We start from the raw sequence: 18,126 nt of genomic DNA on the forward strand, positions 1-18,126 counted from the left end.
TCAGGCCCTGAGTCCAAGGCCCAGGACTGGCCAAAAAAAAAAAAAAAAAAAAAAAAGTGACCCTGTGGGTTCATGTCTACAAAGAGCCACTGGCTGTGTGTAGCCCAAACAAGTATTTCTCCCTCTCTGAGCCTTTTATTACCTCTGAGGTTGAGGCTCAGAGTTTAAGTGACTTGCTGTAGGCCGCACAGTAATAAATCATAAACCCAGGATTCAATCCTAGACTCTATAAGGTGGTGTGTCCACAGTTAGCATTTATACACTCCCAGGAACATCCGTTTTCCCCTCGTGAAAGATAAACACCCTGGTGCTTGGCTGACAGAAGGGCCCCAAGCAATACCAGTCACACACCAGGGGAGTTCACAGCCTGACACATGGGGCCTGTCCCCAACACATTCCCCCACCCAGACTACTCTCTTAACTGAGACTTGCTGTCCCTAATTATAACCCAGAGGAGGCTACATTTCTAAACACCAGCTACTCTTGTTAAGAAAGGAAAAAGGAAGAGCAGGCATTGTTCCTGATGGATGGAGGTGGGCGTGGCGCCTGGAGGACGCAGGGAGGCCAGCCCTTCCCCCTGGGGTGGGGGTGGGGCCCAGGGCCCAGAGATGTGACCTGGCAGCTGCTCCTGTCCAGGTAGAGACCACAGGCCAGAACCATTGCCCCAAACAGAAAACATTCCTGCCTCTCCTCCCAGTCACCCTCCCCCTGCTCTGTGCGCCCCTCAGCCCCCTCCCCCGGCTCTGCCTGCCCCTCAGCCCCCCTCCCATGGCTCTGCACCCCCCTCCCAGCCCCAAGCCCCATGCTCTGCACCCCCCTCCCAGCCCCCAGCCCCATGCTCTGCACCCCCTCCCAGCCCCCCTCCCCCGGCTCTGGGCCCCCTTCCCAGCCCCCCTCCCCCTCCCCTGCACCCCCCTCCCAGCCCCCAGCCCCCTGCTCTGCGTGCCCCTCAGGCCCCCTACCCCGGCTCTGCACCCCCTTCCTAGCCCCCTCCCCTGGCTCTGTGCCCTCTCCCAGCCCCCCCTCGTCTGCACCCCCCTCCCCCGGCTCTGCACCCCCTTCCCAGCCCCCCTCCCTGGCTCTGCGCCCTCTCCCAGCCCCCCTCCCCCAATTCTGTGCCCCCTCCCAGTCCCTCTCCCCCTACTCTGCACCCCCCTCCCCTGGCTCTGTGCCCCCTCCCAGCCCCTCCTCCTGCTCTGCGTCCCGCTCCCCGCCCCTCCCCTCTATGCCTGGCTTTGTGTTCTTTTGTGGTTTCTGGGTGTCCAGTGTGCTGTTAATGCGCACATGCTCTCTGTCTGGCGCCCTGCAGGGGGTCAGGACAGCCCCTCTGGAGTTTTCCAGGGTGGCTTTGGTGGGCAGTGGCCTTGTAGACGTGGGGGAGCTGCTGTCCCTGCCCTCCCAGCCTCAGGGTATCCGGCAGGACCACCTGTGGCTAGCCATGCTCCCAGAAAAGCAAAAGGGAAGTTAGGGTCACTGGTGGCCAGGTCCCATGAGTGTGGGGGCTGGGCAATGAGGAGATGTAGCTGGAGTGCTAGGTGGCTGGAGGCCTCAGTTTCCCCACAGCAGGCTTGTCACAGGGAGAGGCACCCTGCTCTGACAGCATCTGTCTCCCAGGCGCCTGAAATTCTCTGCACAAAAGGATGGGGCCTGACCACGGGGCCCTGTGCTCACGGGGGAGCCTCAGCCAGTTGTGGGGGTGAGTGCATGGGTCCTGCCTCCCAACAGAACCATAACTCAGGCAAGCACTGTGCCAGCACCCGTGTGTGGGTAAAGTCCCCTTCAGAGGGCAGGCACGGGGACGCAACGCTTGAAGGTTCTCCTCCACAGGATGGAAGCCGGGAGGGCCTCAGCCCTGGGCCCAGAGGCTGGGCTGCAGCGACCTCTGGTGGCCAGCCCGGCACTCGCAGGTGCCCTACAGGCCGTGTCCCAGGCTGACCCCAGGGTTCTTACAAGAGCTCCTGGCAGGGGGCTGGGAATATGGCCTAGTGGTAAAGTGCTCCTCTCGTATACATGAGGCCTTGGGTTCGATTCCTCAGCACCACATATATAGAAAAAGCCAGAAGGGGCGCTGTGGCTCAAGTGGCAGAGTGCTAGCCTTGAGCAAAAAGAAGCCAGGGACAGTGCTCAGGCCCTAGTGTTCAAGCCCCAGGACTGGCAAAAAACAAAACAAAACAAAGAGCTCCTGGCACTGATGGCTCAGGCCTGTAATCCTAGCTACTCCAGAGGCTGAGATCTGAGCATGGCGGCTCGAAGCCAGCCCAGGCAAAAAGTCCCCATGAGACTCAAAAAACAAGTGGTAGAGAGCTAGTGTTGAGCAAAAGAACCCAGGGCCAGCGCCCACGCCCTGAGTTCAAGCCCCACAACTGATAAAAACAAAAACTAACTCCAGTGAGTCCCCCCACCATGCCCATGGGCCTAAGATCTGCAACCAAATGAACCCTGCTACATGGGGCTGTGGCACCAGGAAAACGTCTCCTGGCAGAGCTCAGCCTGGTGCCACTGTGTTTGCTGCTGGACCCCTCTGTTCCACTGCTTCCCAGTGACCCCAACACAGGAGAGAGCAGTCACGATGCTCCTACTAAACTCCTACAGGTGCACCCTGCTTAAGTCCTGAACCAGAGAGTCTGCCCCACCCCCTCCCACCTCACTTCCCACATTCCCGCAACCCCCACGGCTTTCGGGTGCTGCCCCAGGGCCTTGGCACATGCACCTCCTAATTCCTGGAGTGCCCTTTCCTGGATCTATTCAACTCTAGCAGGAATCAGCATAAACAGTACTCCTCAGAGGAAACTTCTAGAGGCACCTTCCTGCCAACCCTCCCCCAGCACCTTGCTCCTCTCTCCCTAGTTACCCCAGGACAGAGCCTCAAAGGCCCAGTGCTTGCTCACTTCGTGTGCATTAGATTTCCAAAGTGAATGTTTCTTCTTCTCTCTGTGACCCTGGCCTCGTGACTCTCTCCTGTGGATCCTAGGAAGCCCTGTGTCCTGAGTTCAAAACCAAAGTCCTGGCACACAAAGAGGCTCCAGGCTCCAGCCAGGCTGTATCCACCGGGGACAAGCTGAATCCGCGTGCCTGACTCGCCCCCTGGTGGCCAACCCTGGAACTTCCCAGCAGCCAGCCTGCAGCCTGGGAGGGGCAGCAGGGCAGAGCCAGGCCCCAGCCCTGCGCCCACCAGCAGGGCCCCCAGGACCGTGGGCCAGTCCCGTGCACCCCCCCCCTCCGGTGGGCCCCAACTGGCTCTGGTTCAAAGGAGAAGGGCTGGGTGGTGACACTGCTAGCTGGCAGCTGACCTGGTGGTACTGGAGGGCGGAGGGTGACTGCCTGATGGCTCCCTGATGGGGGAAGAGAGATGACACCAGAATGGCCAGACTGAAAGCCCCAGGGTGCCAGCACATGGAGGCCTGGGAGGGGCAGGGTGGCCACTGGGGACCCACCAGAGGGGTCCCCAAAGTACCCCATCCCACCGTAGGCCTGCACCAGAGGAACAGGGACCCACCGAGACCCAACACTCACCTACTTTAGCCACAACTGCCAAACTGCAAACACGGTGTCCCTCCACTCGGACACCCCGCACCAAGCACAAGTGGGGGCCCGAACCCAACCCCAGCCAGCAAGCAATGCTACACCGTGTTCAATTGTCAAAAAGATTTATTGTTTCAATTCTGAATTCATGTTAAGAGCTGATAACGATTTCTTTTCCAGTAGAAAAGAGACAGCGGCTTGTCTGGGGACCAGCGCCGCAGGCGGGTGCCGTCCCCGGGGTGTGCCTGGGCCCCAGCCCCTGCTTGGCACCTGAGAGCTGGGGACCTGAGGGGGTTGGCAGGGGCCAGGAGAGGCGCTGACACCCTGGGCTCGTGGTCACAGGGACCCAGGGCTCTGCACGGCCGGAGCAGACTGTGACGCCCTGGCGGGACCTGCAGGCACTGGCACAGGTGGCCCGCACCCGCAACCTGGGCTCTTCTGCGTGGACCAGTGGCCGCCAGGGCCGCGGTACCTGGTGGGGGAACCTTGGGCAGCAGTGAGGTCGTCAGGGGCCTGGCTCAGCCAGGGAGGGGTGGGCATGGCTCCCGTGGGCGGGCCCAGGGCCACGTGGAGAAGATGGCGGCCTCTCCCTGGGCTCCACAGTGGTAGCTCTGTCCCTGAGTGTCAGCACACGTCCAGCCACGCGTGGCACATCTGGCAGGCTTGGTACCCGGGGTCAGGCTGTGGGGGCAGTGGGCTGTCCGCAGACTGAGTCCTCAAGAAGCGGGGTGCAGGGGCTGGGGGACTGGTCTGGCTGAGTGACCAGGCTTGGGGGGCTCCTGGAGTCTTTGAGACCCTGCAGAGAAAGGGGGGCCAGTCACCAGCCTGTCACCCAGCCCTGCCCAACACCAGCTCCTCACAGAAGACATCAGGGCGCCGTGAGGCTCACCCTACCCTCCAGACAGGAAAACCCAGTGAGCGGGCAGAGGAGGTATATGGGTGGTATCACTCTGTCACTGCCAGAAATGACCCAAATCACCATGCCAGGAGAATGCTTTTCACATCAGGGCTGCGTGGCCTTGGCCAGTGCCCACAGCCGAGGCTCACAGAACAAGCTGGGGAGGCCCTAGCCCACCTGCTGCACCGGCACTGCCGCCCCGTGTCCCCCCACCCCCCTGTTGCAGTGGCCTGGGGCAGGACTGTGGACTTGGGGAGACAGACAGAAAGATGAGACGGAGCAGAGTGAGCAGAGAATACATCCTATCTCATTCTACACTGAAAACCTCAAGTGTTGATAAAGACAACAGTGGTGGTAAGAACAAGAGGCAGCTGAGCGCACAGAGTCCCAGCTCTGGGGTAAATGAGGTCAGAGGATAGCGAGTTCCAGACCAGCCTGGGCCTATCTCTAAAAGCTATCACCACAATAAGAAGAGACAGAGCCAGGAGCTGGTGGCCAGGCCTGGGACAGCAGATACTCAGGAGGCAGAGATCAGGAGGACAGTGGTTCAAATAAGTTGTCAAGACCCCCTGCCCCCATCTCAATAGACAAGGCTAGGCGCAGTGGTGTGACTCAATCTCAATCTAGGCTGGCAAAAGGTGAGACTGAGACCCTGCTCCAAATAACCCAAGCCAGGGAAGCAGCAGGTATGGCTCAAGTGGTAAAGCACATACCTAACAGGTGGGGAGCCCTGAATTCAAACAAAAGCTAACAAGCACACTAGAGGCCCTGGCTTCCTGTGTCACAGGTCACAGTGCCCGAGAGCCAGGACAGCAGCTGACAGCAGACAGAAGAATTCAGAACGGGAGAAAGATGGAGCAGATAAGAACACCTCCCCAAGAGCCACCCTGTCCAGCTGTGTGGAGATGTGGCTCACTGCACCCTGCACCAAGCTGGCACCTCTGGCCACGCCTCTGCCCCTTCCTCCAGTCATCCCATCATCCCCCTCGGGCTGCTGACACCCCAAAGCCCCTCCTCAGGCACAGCTGTGCCGGGGGCCACCCCGCATGCAGGGCCCCTCACCCAGGCCAGGCCCTGCATGCACACAGCTGGGCTGGGCTCAAGCCATTCTTTGGGGCAGGGGGGTCCCCAGGTCGCAGCTTCTCTCATAATGAGAAAACAGATTCTGTTGGCAAAAGTGACACTAGCCAGCCAGTGGCTTACACCTGTCATCCCAGCTACTCAGGAGGCTGAGGTCTGAGGTCGCGGTTCCAAGGCAGCCCAGGCAGGAAAGTCTGTGAGACTTTTACCTCCAATGAACCACCATAAAACCGGAAATGGAGCTATGGCTCAAAGTGGTGGAGCCCTAGCCTTGAACTGCAGATCTCAAGATCAGCACCCAGGTCCAGAGTTCAAGCCCCATGACCAAAAAAAAAATTTTTTTAAAGGCCCAAGTTCCTGAAAGGCAGTGGGGCAGGGCTCTGGGATGCCTGCCCAGCCCCACCCCACTGTCCCCCTCGGCCCAGGAGGGGGGCTGCCCCCTCGCAGGACCCATTTCCAGCCAGCAGGCCTGGCCTGACAGGCTGGGGTGGACGCCGCAGAGGGCAGGGCGTTCCTCACACAGAGCCTCACCCTGCCAGCCCTGAGTGACAGGCCTGGTGCCCACCTGGCAGGGTGCAGCCCACGGGGAGGGTGGTGGGCAGAGCCCTGACTGGGGGCCTTCAGTGTGAGCAAGCTGTGTGTGTCCAGATATACACCTACTTAAGATGACTCCATTTACCTGAAATTCAGGTAAAATTTCCTGTGGGTGCTCAATCTGACACAGGGTACACAGCTGGTGCTCAGCTCATGCTTACATTCCTGTCCTTGATTAGTCACCCCACAGTCCTCAAACAGAGGGACCCTGAACATCTGACATCAAAAACTTTTGGGGGGGGCTGGGGATATAGCCTAGTGGCAAGAGTGCCTGCCTCGAATACACGAGGCCCTAGGTTCGATTCCCCAGCACCACATATACAGAAAACGGCCAGAAGCGGCGCTGTGGCTCAAGTGGCAGAGTGCTAGCCTTGAGCGGGAAGAAGCCAGGGACAGTGCTCAGGCCCTGAGTCCAAGGCCCAGGACTGGCAAAAAAAAAAAAAAAAAAAAAATTGGGGGGTACCATGAAGATGCAGTCCTCCCCCCTTTCAGGGCTCCTGCGCTCCACCCTAGGGTCTATATTTCTAGCAACCTCCCCCAGTGCGGGGACGGAGGGCCTGACCTTGACCCGCAAGGCTCAACCTTGCAAATGAGACGAGGGCCCAGAGGCGGAACAGCCCTCTGGAGCACTGCCCAGAATCCTAAGGGGAGTCCTCCCCCACAAAGGCTATAAGCAGGCATCCACCCGCTGCAGACAGGCCAGGGAGTTCTGAGGCCACTGGAGGGGGCAGTGAATCTCCAGGACAGGCAGTGCTACTGGCCACTATGGACGGGAGGGCGGGCGGGTGGCGGGGTTACCTGGTACCCACCTACAGTCGGGCCTCCTGCAGCACCGTGCCCTTGGCCGCTGGCTTCATCAGCGACTCAGAGTAGGCCTGAATGGCCTCCTTATCCTCGGAGCCCTTTTTACCTCCACTCCAAAATAAATAGCATCTCTCCTAGAAGACAACCAAGCTTGTTTAAAGTCCGCGCACCCAGAGTCAGAGATATGTGCCTGATGTTGCCCAGAGGGGAGCTCAGAGGTGCCAGGCCTGGGGTTCCAACCCGGCATCACAAAAGCAAAATGAGCGCTGGAGATATGGCCTAGTGGCAAGAGTGCTTGCCTCATATACATGAAGCCCTGGGTTCGACTCCCCAGCACCACATATATAGAAAATGGCCAGAAGTGGCGCTGTGGCTCAAGTGGTAGAGTGCTAGCCTTGAGCAAAAAGAAGCCAGGGACAGTGCTCAGGCCCTGAGTCCAAACCCCAGGACTGGCAAAAAAGAAAAGAAAAGAAAAAGAAAAAGAGAGAGAAAAAAAATCCATTCTCAGGTGTGGTAGTGTATGCCTGTAATCTCAACTACTTGGGGGGCAGAGGCAGGAGATTTGGGGGCTCAAGGCCAGACAGGACAAAGCGAGATTCTATTTCAAAAACAAAATACAGACTAGAATGCCTATTTGGCAAACAAAGGTACTAGATGCTAAAACAAAAACAAAAACAAAAACCCCACAACTCAAAATACAGGACTGGGGGGGGGGGGTAGGGGATGAGGCTCACATACCAGAATATAAGGCCTTGGGTCCAGTGCCCAAGGACCCTAGAAAGAAAAACAAAAACTGAATGTCTTAAAAGTTCCTCTGGAAAGTACTCTTCCTGGTATGCAGTTTTTAAAAAGAAATCAGGACGAGATATCAAAGCAGGCCAGGCCCATCCCTGCCAGAAGAAAACAGACAAAATACGGGCACTGCAGCTGGTGGCTCACATTGGTCATCCAAGATCAGAGGATCACGATTCAAAGCATTCCAAGCCGGCCCAGACAGAAAAGATGATGAGACTATCTCCAACTAACCACTAAAAAGCTGGAAGTAAAGGCGTGGCTCAAGTGGTAGGGTGCCAGTCTTGGGTGGAAATGTCAAGAGGGCGAGGCTCTGAGTTCAATCCCCAGCATCAGCGCGCACACAAAAGGGGTTCATTGCCATCAGAGCCACCTGTGCCACCTGCAGAGACGTGGGGTACAGGGCCACAGCAATGACTAGGCTCCTGTGGCCTGGGGTGGGTGCTGCCTGGGAGCTAGCGGTGCCATTTTGCTCCCCCCCCTCCCTCTGCCTGGGGAAGAGCAGGAGGGACTCTGGGACCCAGGGTGCAGCCCTCTGCTCGGCCCAGGGCCAGGCAGCCGCGCATCTATGCTGCTACCCTGGAGGTGCTGCAGGCCAGAGTCTGGCTCCTGGTCTCTCCTGTTCTTCCAGCCTGGCAGGGCCTGGCTGCTGCTGAGCTGTGACAGGGAAGGGGGTGTCAACCAGTGCTGCCCAGATCATGGCCCTCCGGCAAGCAGGAGACACAGTGAGCTGGAGGCCTATGGCGTCTGGGTAGGTTTCTTCTGGAAGCTGGGGGGTCTGGAAGGAAGTTGGGGACCATGCAGGGGGTTTGGAAAGAAGTTGGGAACAAAGTACAGGTAGATGGGGAGGTTTAGAATGGAAGTCAAGGCCCAGGACCAGATGAAGAGTCCAGGAAGATTTTCCATCCCCATAACAAGCAAGGAAGCGCACACCTTTTCAAGAGATGAAAGAGAGTCCACTGGCCAGCAAGAAAGATCTAGAAAGCGGCGCTGGGGGTGTTGGACCCAGCAGTGAGCACAGCCCACACCCTGCCCACTGGGCTGCCCAGGTTCATGGGGGTAGGCTCCAGTAGATGGCTCTCTGGGGCAAGTAGGCACAGTGGCCATCATAGCTTTGCGGCCTGTGGCAGGGGTTCCACCCCTCACAACTGCCCTCCTTGCCCTGACCGGGGCCCAGCCTAGTCTCTGGACCTCATGCTCTGACCACTTCTGGATCCCAAAGATCTATGCATGATGCCTCCCCCAAAAATAAGTTGCTGGACATACACTGGAAGGGGAACATCAGTGGGGTCATGGGCTTTCTGCTTCAGTAAACCAATACCAGGTTTGCCTGGGTTCCATACCTCTGCCTGGTTCTCCAGGGTTCACCTGCGTTCTGTACCCCTGCTTGGCCCTCCTAGTCCAGGCCCTCCCTGCCAATCTCTGACCTCCTTGCTTTGGAGACCAATGGAAGATGCCAATTACTCCAGAAATCAGTTCCAAGCTGCTCACTCTGCACCCCAGGGCCCCTCAGACACAAGCCCTCTAACCCCCCTCGTCCCTCTCCACCTGCAGCCTTCCTATGATCACTGCCTCCCAATGCTTTGCTGGCCTTGAAGCTCAAGTCCAGATTCCACCTTTTCCTGGCCAGATGGGTGCCTAGGACCCTTGCACAGGTGCTGTCCAATCTGAGAGCCTAAGTGGCCACTGAGAAACAGGATGAGCCTACATGGAGTGTAAAATACACACTGAGCGGGTGAGCTGGGCACTGGTGGCTCACGCCTATAATCCTAACTACACAGAAGGCTGAGAACTGAGGATCATAGTTCAAAGCCAGCCTGGGCAGGAAAGACCATGAAACATTTCTAAATAACAACCACAAAACTGGAAGTGTTGCTGTGGCTCAAAGTGATAGAGCACTAGCCTTGAGCAAAAAGCTCAGGGACAGCAGCACAGGCCTTGAGTTCAAACCCTATGACTGACAGAAAAAAAAAAAAAGCCCACAAAACTGCACTGAAAACTAGAGACTCAATTTGGTGGAAAAACAGCAAAAATATAACTTTTTCCTCAGTTATATATTGCAATGATAATATCTTGGATATATCTGGGTTCAAGTAAATTTACAATTAAATTTAATTTCAATTATTTCTTTTGACCTAAATGTGGCAACTAGAAATTTTAAACTTAAATCACATCCATGGCTCAGGTAACCGCTGTTATGTTTTCCATCACACTTATTCTCGGTGAAATTACACTTTATTACTAACCTGGGATTTTTGTTTGTTTTTGCTACTTAGGAGAAACTGACATCCAACTCACTAGGTAGCCCAGGCTGGCCTTGAGCTCTCCATCCTCCTGCCTCAGCCTCCTGACTGTCCTCCACCAGCTCCTTCACCTGCCACAGGGCTGGTCTGATGCAGCAGGCGCCACAGGGTCCGCGGGCTGCGCCCAGAACTGGCCCGGCCCCCTGCAGCCGCTCAGAACAGGGGGAGAGAGCAGAAGGGCAGAGCAGAGGTGCTGGGTGCGGAAGGAAGTCGAGTTCCCGCGTGGACCGGCCCGCCGGCCCCGCCCCTCGCCGTCGGCCCCGCCCCCGAGGCAACGCCCCGCTTACCTGGCTGCGGATTTGGTACACGATGGGCACGAGCAGCAGAGCGCCGCCCAGGGCGAGCAGCACGTACTGCGCGTAATGCAGCACCTTGGGGAACAGCACCAGCTGCGTGTAGAACGTGCGCAGCGGCGCGCCCTCCATGGCCCCGCTCTGCAAGAGGGGACGAAGATGTCAGCGAACGACGAAGTCGGCGGGCGCAGGCGCCCGTATTTCCCGCGACCCTGACTCCTTCCCCTCCCAGGAGTCCCTCGCCTCTGTGACCCGGAGGACTACATTTCCCAAACTGCCTTGCAACTGGGCACCCACGTGACCATGTTGTGACCAATGAGAAATGGGTCTGGCCCAAACGCCCACCACCACCACCACGTGGTCGTCATCCTCGTTTACAAACGGACGCCAGGGGCGCGGCCAAGGGACGGAAAGCGCCGGGAGCCAGAAAGGCTGCCTGGGGCAGAATAGCCCCTTCCTTTAACCAGCAAAAAGCCAGATTGGAGGGGTGCCCTAAGTGAGGAAGCCTCAGCGTTGAGCAAGAGAGCCCTGCAAGTCCTGAGTTCAGAATTAAAGCCCCAGAATTAAAATACAAAAAACAGGGGGCTGGGGATATGGCCTAGTGTCAAGAGTGCTTGGCTCGCATACATGAGGCCCTGGGTTCAATTCCCCAGCACCACATATACAGAAAATGGCCAGAAGTGGCGCTGTGGCTGAAGAGGCTAGCAGCCTTGAGCAAAAAGAAGCCAGGGACAGTGCTCAGGCCCTGAGTCCAAGCCCCAGGACTGGCCAAAACACACACACACACACACACTAAAATACAAAAAACAAAAAACGGGGGCGGGGAGGATGGCTTCGTGTAGCTGTTCCCGCTACCACCCGGGGCTGACTGCGGAGCTGGCGGGGGACCAGTCGTCCATGCCGTTCCCCCAGCCCTGCGTCTCTACTACCGCGCCCGACCTCACCTGGCTAAACCACAGCATCGGCAGGACCACCGGCTCGATCTTCCCGGTTTGCCTGAAAACGGGAGAGAGCAGATGAGAAGCTTGGCACCGCTGGGGGGGAGTGGCGATGCAGGGGGCGGGGCGCCCCATGCAGAGGGAGGCGTGGCAGGGGTGTGGCCTGGAGCGGGGGCGGGGCTGCCTGTGTCGATGGGGCGGGGCTTAGCTGGCTATGTTGTGCAGGTTGGGGCACTGGACAGGGACCCTCAGGGGATCTAGCCTGCAGGAAGCCAACTGCTTCACAATTTGAGTCATCTCTGAACATTAAAAATTGATAGCCGGGTGCCGGTGGCTCAATCCTGTAATCCTACCTACTCAAGAGGCTGAGATCTGAGGATCACAGTTCAAAGCCAGCTGGGGCAAGAAAGTCCATGAGATTCTTATCTCCAGTTAACCATCAGAAAACTGGAAGGGGAGCTGTGGCTCAAAGTGGTAGAGTGAAAAGAGCTCAGGGACAGTGTCCTGGCCCTGAGTTCAAGCCCCCACCACTGACAATGAAATACAATAAAAACTCACATCTCCATGGCAAGGGCTGCCAGGACTTAGCTGATATCCAGGTGTCCCTTTTATAAACCAGAATCCTACTTTTGTTCAAGATGGTGATTTAACAGGCTAAAACTCTGTCTCCATCTGTCATGCTAGGGTTTGGGGAGCTGTGTATTTAAGTTCTAATTCATGACACAGTAACAGGAGCTTTGTGTAGGATAGCTAGAAAGTAATCCCCCCCCCCTTTCCCTTTCAGATGCCTGAATGCAGATGCAGTAGAGGGACTCCAACAGCCATTTAGGCCGGAGATAACCTTGGGATGGAAATCTCAATGTGCTAGAAAAATGGAACAGATAGGGCTGGACTTGTAGCTCAGAGGAAAAGCAGTTGCTTACACTGTGCAATCCTTGGCAGCACAAAAGAAAAAAAAGGCTGGGAACATGGCTTAGTTGTAGAATGCTTGCCTAGCATGCATGAAACCCTGGGTTCAATGGTTCAATTCCTCAGTACCACATAAACAGAAAAAGCCAGAAGGCTCAAGTTTTAGAGTGCTAGCCTTGAGAAAAAGAAGCTCAGGTACAGAGGCCAGGCCCTGAGTTCAAGCCCCAGGACTGGGAGGGGAAAAAAGGAACAGAAAGATGGGTTTTATACTTGGACCATGAATGCCTCTGGGGAGCTTCCATCACACCCTGGGATGGTCTGCTTCCTAAATCTACAAGAATTCTGTAGCAGAATATTAGCCAACAATGAAAAAAAATGAAGTAGATGGTCAAATATCACCAAAGAACATGATTGCACATTATGTCAGGTAAACAGAAGCTGTAGACATACAATCAAACAGGAGCTCAGTGTAATCCCAGCTTACTCAGAAGAAGGAGATGAAGTAATTGAGGTTCAAGGCTGGCATTTATTGAGATGCTATTTCAAAAACAAGCCGGGTGGGATATGCCAGTAATCTCCACTACTAAGGAGGCATAGATAAGATGGATCACATTCCAGCCCAGCTGGAATAAAAGTACAAGACTCTATGTGAAAATTTAAAAAGGTCTGAGATCATGGCACAAGCCATGAACAAGAACGCAGAGCAAGAGTGCAAGGCCCAGAGTTCAAGCCCCAGAATCAGTCAATAACCTGACATGTGGAACTGTAACCTCTTTGTACAATCACTTAATAATAAAAAGGAAAGGGGGTCCTGGCAAGGGGGCATCAGGATTCAGGCTGGGCTCACCCAGAGCTCAGACATCTTTGGGGAAAATGGGCCAGGGCGGGACCCCCCTAGAGCAGGCCCCATGTCCCCCCCCTCCCCCCAACAAGCCCTGGCATGCTCACCCAATGCCGCGGACAGCTTTCATGTAGAGGCTAAGCTGCAGCTTCACTGAGCAGTTCATGGGGATGCCGGTGACCTGTGGTGACAAGCCAGTGAGGAGCTGCCAGGTGCCCAGGCTCCTAAGATGGTGGTGCACATGCATGTGGCCCGGCAGGAAGGGCGTCCCAAGCCACCTGTCCCCAGAGGGATCAGGGAACACAGGTTCTCTGGGACAGCACCTCCCCTCCCCCCCCAGTCTCACTGGAGAAATAACCCAGAGTGGCCAGCTCAGAAGGGGGCTCCTTCCTGGAGGGGGCCCAGACCTCAAACTGTGCTTGACAAGAGGCGGCTAGTCCTGGCACACACTAGATGTGGGTCATCTGTCCTTGGGTGGGAGCACTAGACCTTGGGTGTGGGCCTGGAGCTAGCACTGCCTGCCCTACCAGGGGCCACACGGGGTCCTGTGAGTGTCAGCAGGCCCTGTGATTCCTTCCCTGACTCCAGCCTGCTGTGGAGCCTGGACTGGCCTCAGCCTCCCCAGGGCTGGGATTACAGGCATGCATGACCACACCTGGCTAAGAATATGCATTGGCTGTGGCCTCAGCACAAATCCACAGTGTTACTTATACACAAATGCAATGTTTATTTTTCAACTTACAACTGACTTTAAAAATAGGTCTAGTGGCTCACTCCTGTAATTCTAGCTACTCAGGATATGAGGATTGCGGTGTGAAGCCAGCCTGGACAGGAAACTCTGTGACCCTTTTATCCAATTAGCCACCAAAAAACCTGGACGTGGCACTGTGGGTTGGGTGGTAGAGTGCTAGCCTTGAGCAAAGAAGCTCAAGGATGGTGCCAGGAGCCGAACTCAACCCCCAGGACTTTTTAGGAATGGTCAGTGCCTGGGGTGCAGCTCAGTGGTGTGTGCAGGGGCTGGTGTGTGCTTCATCCCCAGCTCCATTCCCCCCAAACCACCTAGGTGTCCAGGAGTGCCCGCTGGAAGCCCCCACAGCAGGGTTCTAGGCTGTGCAGAAGCCAGCAAGTCCACAGGCACACTTCTGGGTCTGGGCATGGACAGAACTCCCATAGGAGAGGATGGATTCATCTGCAGCTATCGCAAGCTTTATGTGACAGGTGGCGCCTCACCAAGTGGCTGATAATCCCTAATTAATTTACTGTCCTTGGGGCCTTTAGAGCACTGATAACAAGATAAAGGTGTCCTTGAACTATGGAGTCAGGGTACAGCAAGGGCCTTGGATGGCTGATGTCCAATAGGGTCAGTGCCAAGGGCAGCTGCCTCATCCCAGGCCGAGCCTCTTCTCTGGGTCCCAGGGGAGCTTTCCCCCCACCCCACAGGCAGGGCCAGGCTCCCCTGGGAGCTTCCACCCCCCCCCCACAGGCAGGGCCAGGGCTCACAGGGTGGATGTCCAGGAACAGAGAGTGCTCCTGAGGGTCGGGGTGCAGGCCGAGCACCGCTTCTGCCAGCACAGGGTCCGCATTGTAGAAGTGGGGGTGGGAGAGAAACAGAGGCGCATCTGGAAGCAGAGCACAGATGGGGCAGGTGAGGGTGCTCTCTTGACTCTCTAAGCTCCTCCAGTGAGGCGTCCAAGCCAGCCTGCAGACTCAGGACGGGGCCAGCAGTGGGCCTGGGGACCTGGAGGCCAGGAGAGGCTGCGCAGTTGGCCTCTCTAGCAGCAGGCTGGTGGCTGCAGCACAGGGGTGGGCAGGATGGGGATGGCTGGTAGAGATGGGGGTCTCCTTTTTTTTTTTGGCCAGTCTGGCTTGAACTCAGGGCCTGAGCACTGTCCCTGGCTTCTTTTTGCTCAAGGCTAGCACTCTACCACTTGAGTCACAGTGCCACTTCCAGCTCTTTCTGTGTATGTGGTGCTGAGAATTGAACCCAGGGCTTCATACATGCTAGGCAAGCACTCTACCACTAGGCCACATTCCCAGCCCCATGGGGTCTCCGTTTAGCAGGAAGGGAGGAGGAAGGAAGACGGGAGGACAGAGGAACTGCCTCAAATGTCACCAGACTACAGGGTCTGAAGGGTGAGGTTTATACCATGTGAATTTCACCAACTTTCAGCCCCCGCCCCAGCTTCCTGAAAGTGGAAAGCTCCACTTAAGCCATGCCACCCTGGAAACCTCAAGTTCTAGATCGTTCATTCTGCTGTCAGAAAGTGGTGCAACGTTTGCAAGATCCTATCTCAACAAATGGCTGTGTGCAATAGTGCATACCTATCATCCCAGTGGCACAGGGAAGCACAAGTAGAAGGATCACAGACCAGGCATACAGGGAGATCCTACCCTGAAAATACCCAATGCTGAAGGGGGCTGGGGGCACAGCTCACGCGCTAGAGGGCCTGCCTAGTGAGAATGAGGTCCTGAGTTCAAAGCTCAGCACTGAAGAAGACAATAAAAGCTTTGAGTTGGGCTGGGGATATGGCCTAGTGGCGAGAGAGCTTGCCTCGTATACATGAGGCCCTGGGTTCGATTCCCCAGCACCACATATACAGAAAATGGCCAGAAGTGGCGCTGTGGCTCAAGTGGCAGAGTGCTAGCCTTGAGCAAAAAGGAAGCCAGGGACAGCATTCAGGCCCTGAGTCCAAGGCCCAGGACTGGCCAAAAAAAAAAGCTTTGCGTCTCCAGCACCGTGCTGGTGGCAAGACCGGCAGGAACAAACCCTTTCCCAAGGTGGTGGCTTCATCTCCCACCTTCCGGCTGAGCCACAGGAGACAGCACCAACACGAGGACCCATTTCTATGGTGACAGGCTGGACAGGGCAGAAAACCCCACAGGCCTGTGGCAACACGCAGATGCCCCCACGACGTTCCTCGGGCAGGTAGCCATGAGGCCTTTCAATAACTGCCTGCACTTCATCCGATTTTTATCTCCTGACACCCTGACAGAGCCCTGCCCGGGCAATCCGCATAATTAATTTATAGCTTTATGGCAAGTCTAACCAGACATAATTGCCAAGGATTACCAGGGAGCAGAGCAGAGCAGCCTAAGGGGCAGGGTCAGAGACGTTAGATGAAGGAGTCCTGAGTCCAAGAAAATATCAAGGCCTCAAAGGGGAAATGCACAGGTATTTTTTTTTAATCTTCAGATAAAATGCCACTGAAAGGCAGATTTAGGAACTCCAAGCATCAAGGGTGAGAGCGTTCTAGTAACTGCAAGGTGCTACTCCAAAGACATGAATGCCAGCCAGACACTGATGGCTCTGCCTGTAACTCTACTCAGGGGGCTAAGGATGGAAGGATTGAGATCTGAGGCCAACCAGGGCAGGAAAATCTGCGAGACTTGTAAAGGGAAGGTAGACATGGTGGTAGGTACCTCTGAGTCCAGTGAGGAGAAGCCTACAGGGGCAGATTACCGATATTTCAGTTCTCTTGCATTCTGGAAGTTCTTGGGGCAAACATTCTAAGAGACAATGGGGAGGCAGGCCCTCTTCAGGGGTCTGCATGTCCCTCCCCCTTCCTTCTTTAGGTTGCTGTGCCTCAACATACACCCTCCCCTGCTCTATCCCATGCTTTGGATGAGGCTGGGTCTGGGCACATGATGTGACACAGCCTGGCTAACCAGCCAACACCACTTAGCCTCAGCGACAGTGACTGGCTCACAGCAGGGCAAGGAGGCACGAGACAGACCAATCAGAGCCAGCCCTAGGACTCTGGCTAGAATGGATGGTAGGGTCCTTCTGCCAGGAGGAGGCCCCAAAAGGAGCCTCAGAGAGTGTCTGTCTGGCAGCAGAGCCAGCCCAGAGGAAAACCAAACTGATGTTGGCGAAAGGCAGATGGCAAATTCCAGGCTGAGTGCCAAGGTCTGCCTGGGACCAAGAAAAGCCTGTGTTGGTGTGCCACAGAGGCTGCCACACCTCCCAGGAGGTAACTGACAGGTCCAGCTTAGAGGCAGAAATTCTCCCAGACACCCCAGGATGGGGGTGGGGGTGGGAGGGGGCATGGGGAGCAAGTACCACAGGCTACAGTCAGGCCCTGGCCCTGTGACAGCCTGACCCCAGCCCACCATTTCCAGCCAGAAGCCATGGCCTTGACAAGAGGCCTGCCAGCCACTAAGCTCCACTGCAGCCCAGCCTCAGCTCCTCTTCCTGAGAACACGACTGCCCAGTCTTCCATCGACCCAGTCACTGTGTGAGCAGCTGGGCACAGGCCAGGACTGACCACAGCATAGGCAGCGCATCAGCAGCCGGTGGAGGAGGTGGATGATGGCTGAGGGAATCCAAGGCAGTGAGCACATAACAGACTTGCAGGAAGTAACAGGATGGCAGGAACTCAGAGTAGGCCTCCAGCTAAACCTAGCAGAGGAAGGGCCACCAGTGTGCAGCTGCCGGCTGAGCAGAGCCAAGTCACTGAGGCATTCATGACAGAGACCCATCAGACATCGCTGAGGGATGACAGTGTGTGCTGTTTGTCCGCAGGGGCTTTTCCCAAGGAGCCCTGGCCTCTGTGGTGGCACCAGGCACACGTGCCCAGGCCACTGAAGGAATGCCTTCTGGTTTTCTTGTTTTGTGTTGTTGCTTGTTGGGGTGGGGCAGGGCTTTGGTGTCGGTATTGGGGTTTGAATTCGGGGCTTAGGCTTGTCCCTGGGCTTTTTTGCTCAAGGCTAGCACTTGATCCTCAGTTCTACTTCCAGCTTTTTGGGGGTTAATTGGAGATGAAAATCTCACAGACTTTCCTGCCTGGGGTGGCTTCAAACCACAGTCCTCAGATCTCAGCCTCCTGAGTAACCGGGATGACGGGTGTGAGCCACCAGTGCCTGGCAGAAATGCCTTTTTTAAAACTGGACTTGCTAAATCTGTTGCAAGTAAAGCGAGCACATGAGCTCAGCCTATGGTGGCCATGCTTATGGGCTGTAGACTGGATTGTAGACCAAGAGGCAGAAGAGAGGGCAGCAGGGAAGAAGAGCCACAGAGGAAACAGGGAGATGGAGTCAGCAGGGCCTGCGCATGCTCAGTGAGGGGTGAGGAGGAGTCCAAAATGACACCCAAGTGTCTGGATTAAGCAATGACAGTGGGTGCCACAGGGGCTGGCCCAGGCTGCGAAGATGC

At 56.2% G+C, this 18,126-nt stretch overlaps 1 protein-coding gene across 2 annotated transcripts in view; it reads right to left on the minus strand.

Annotated features, from left to right (window-relative positions):
* Nucleotides 1-3,630: 3,630 nt before the first annotated feature.
* The window catches only part of Scarb1 (scavenger receptor class B member 1), a 39,669-nt gene continuing 25,173 nt past the window's right edge, over nt 3,631-18,126 (minus strand). Inside the window, exons 8-13 of one of the 2 annotated variants that reach the window (XM_048343131.1) lie at nt 14,475-14,593; nt 13,082-13,155; nt 11,231-11,282; nt 10,281-10,427; nt 6,904-7,032; nt 4,187-4,318 (exon numbers count right to left, since the gene is read on the minus strand). In XM_048343131.1, the coding sequence (XP_048199088.1) occupies nt 6,904-7,032; nt 10,281-10,427; nt 11,231-11,282; nt 13,082-13,155; nt 14,475-14,593 (521 nt within the window). In that variant the 3' untranslated portion in view covers nt 4,187-4,318. Of the gene's footprint in view, nt 4,319-6,903; nt 7,033-10,280; nt 10,428-11,230; nt 11,283-13,081; nt 13,156-14,474; nt 14,594-18,126 lie in introns of both variants that reach the window. The other variant, XM_048343129.1, reaches the window with a different exon arrangement.

Source organism: Perognathus longimembris, chromosome 3 (genome assembly GCF_023159225.1).
Source record: "Perognathus longimembris pacificus isolate PPM17 chromosome 3, ASM2315922v1, whole genome shotgun sequence".
Classification (NCBI taxonomy): domain Eukaryota; kingdom Metazoa; phylum Chordata; class Mammalia; order Rodentia; family Heteromyidae; genus Perognathus; species Perognathus longimembris.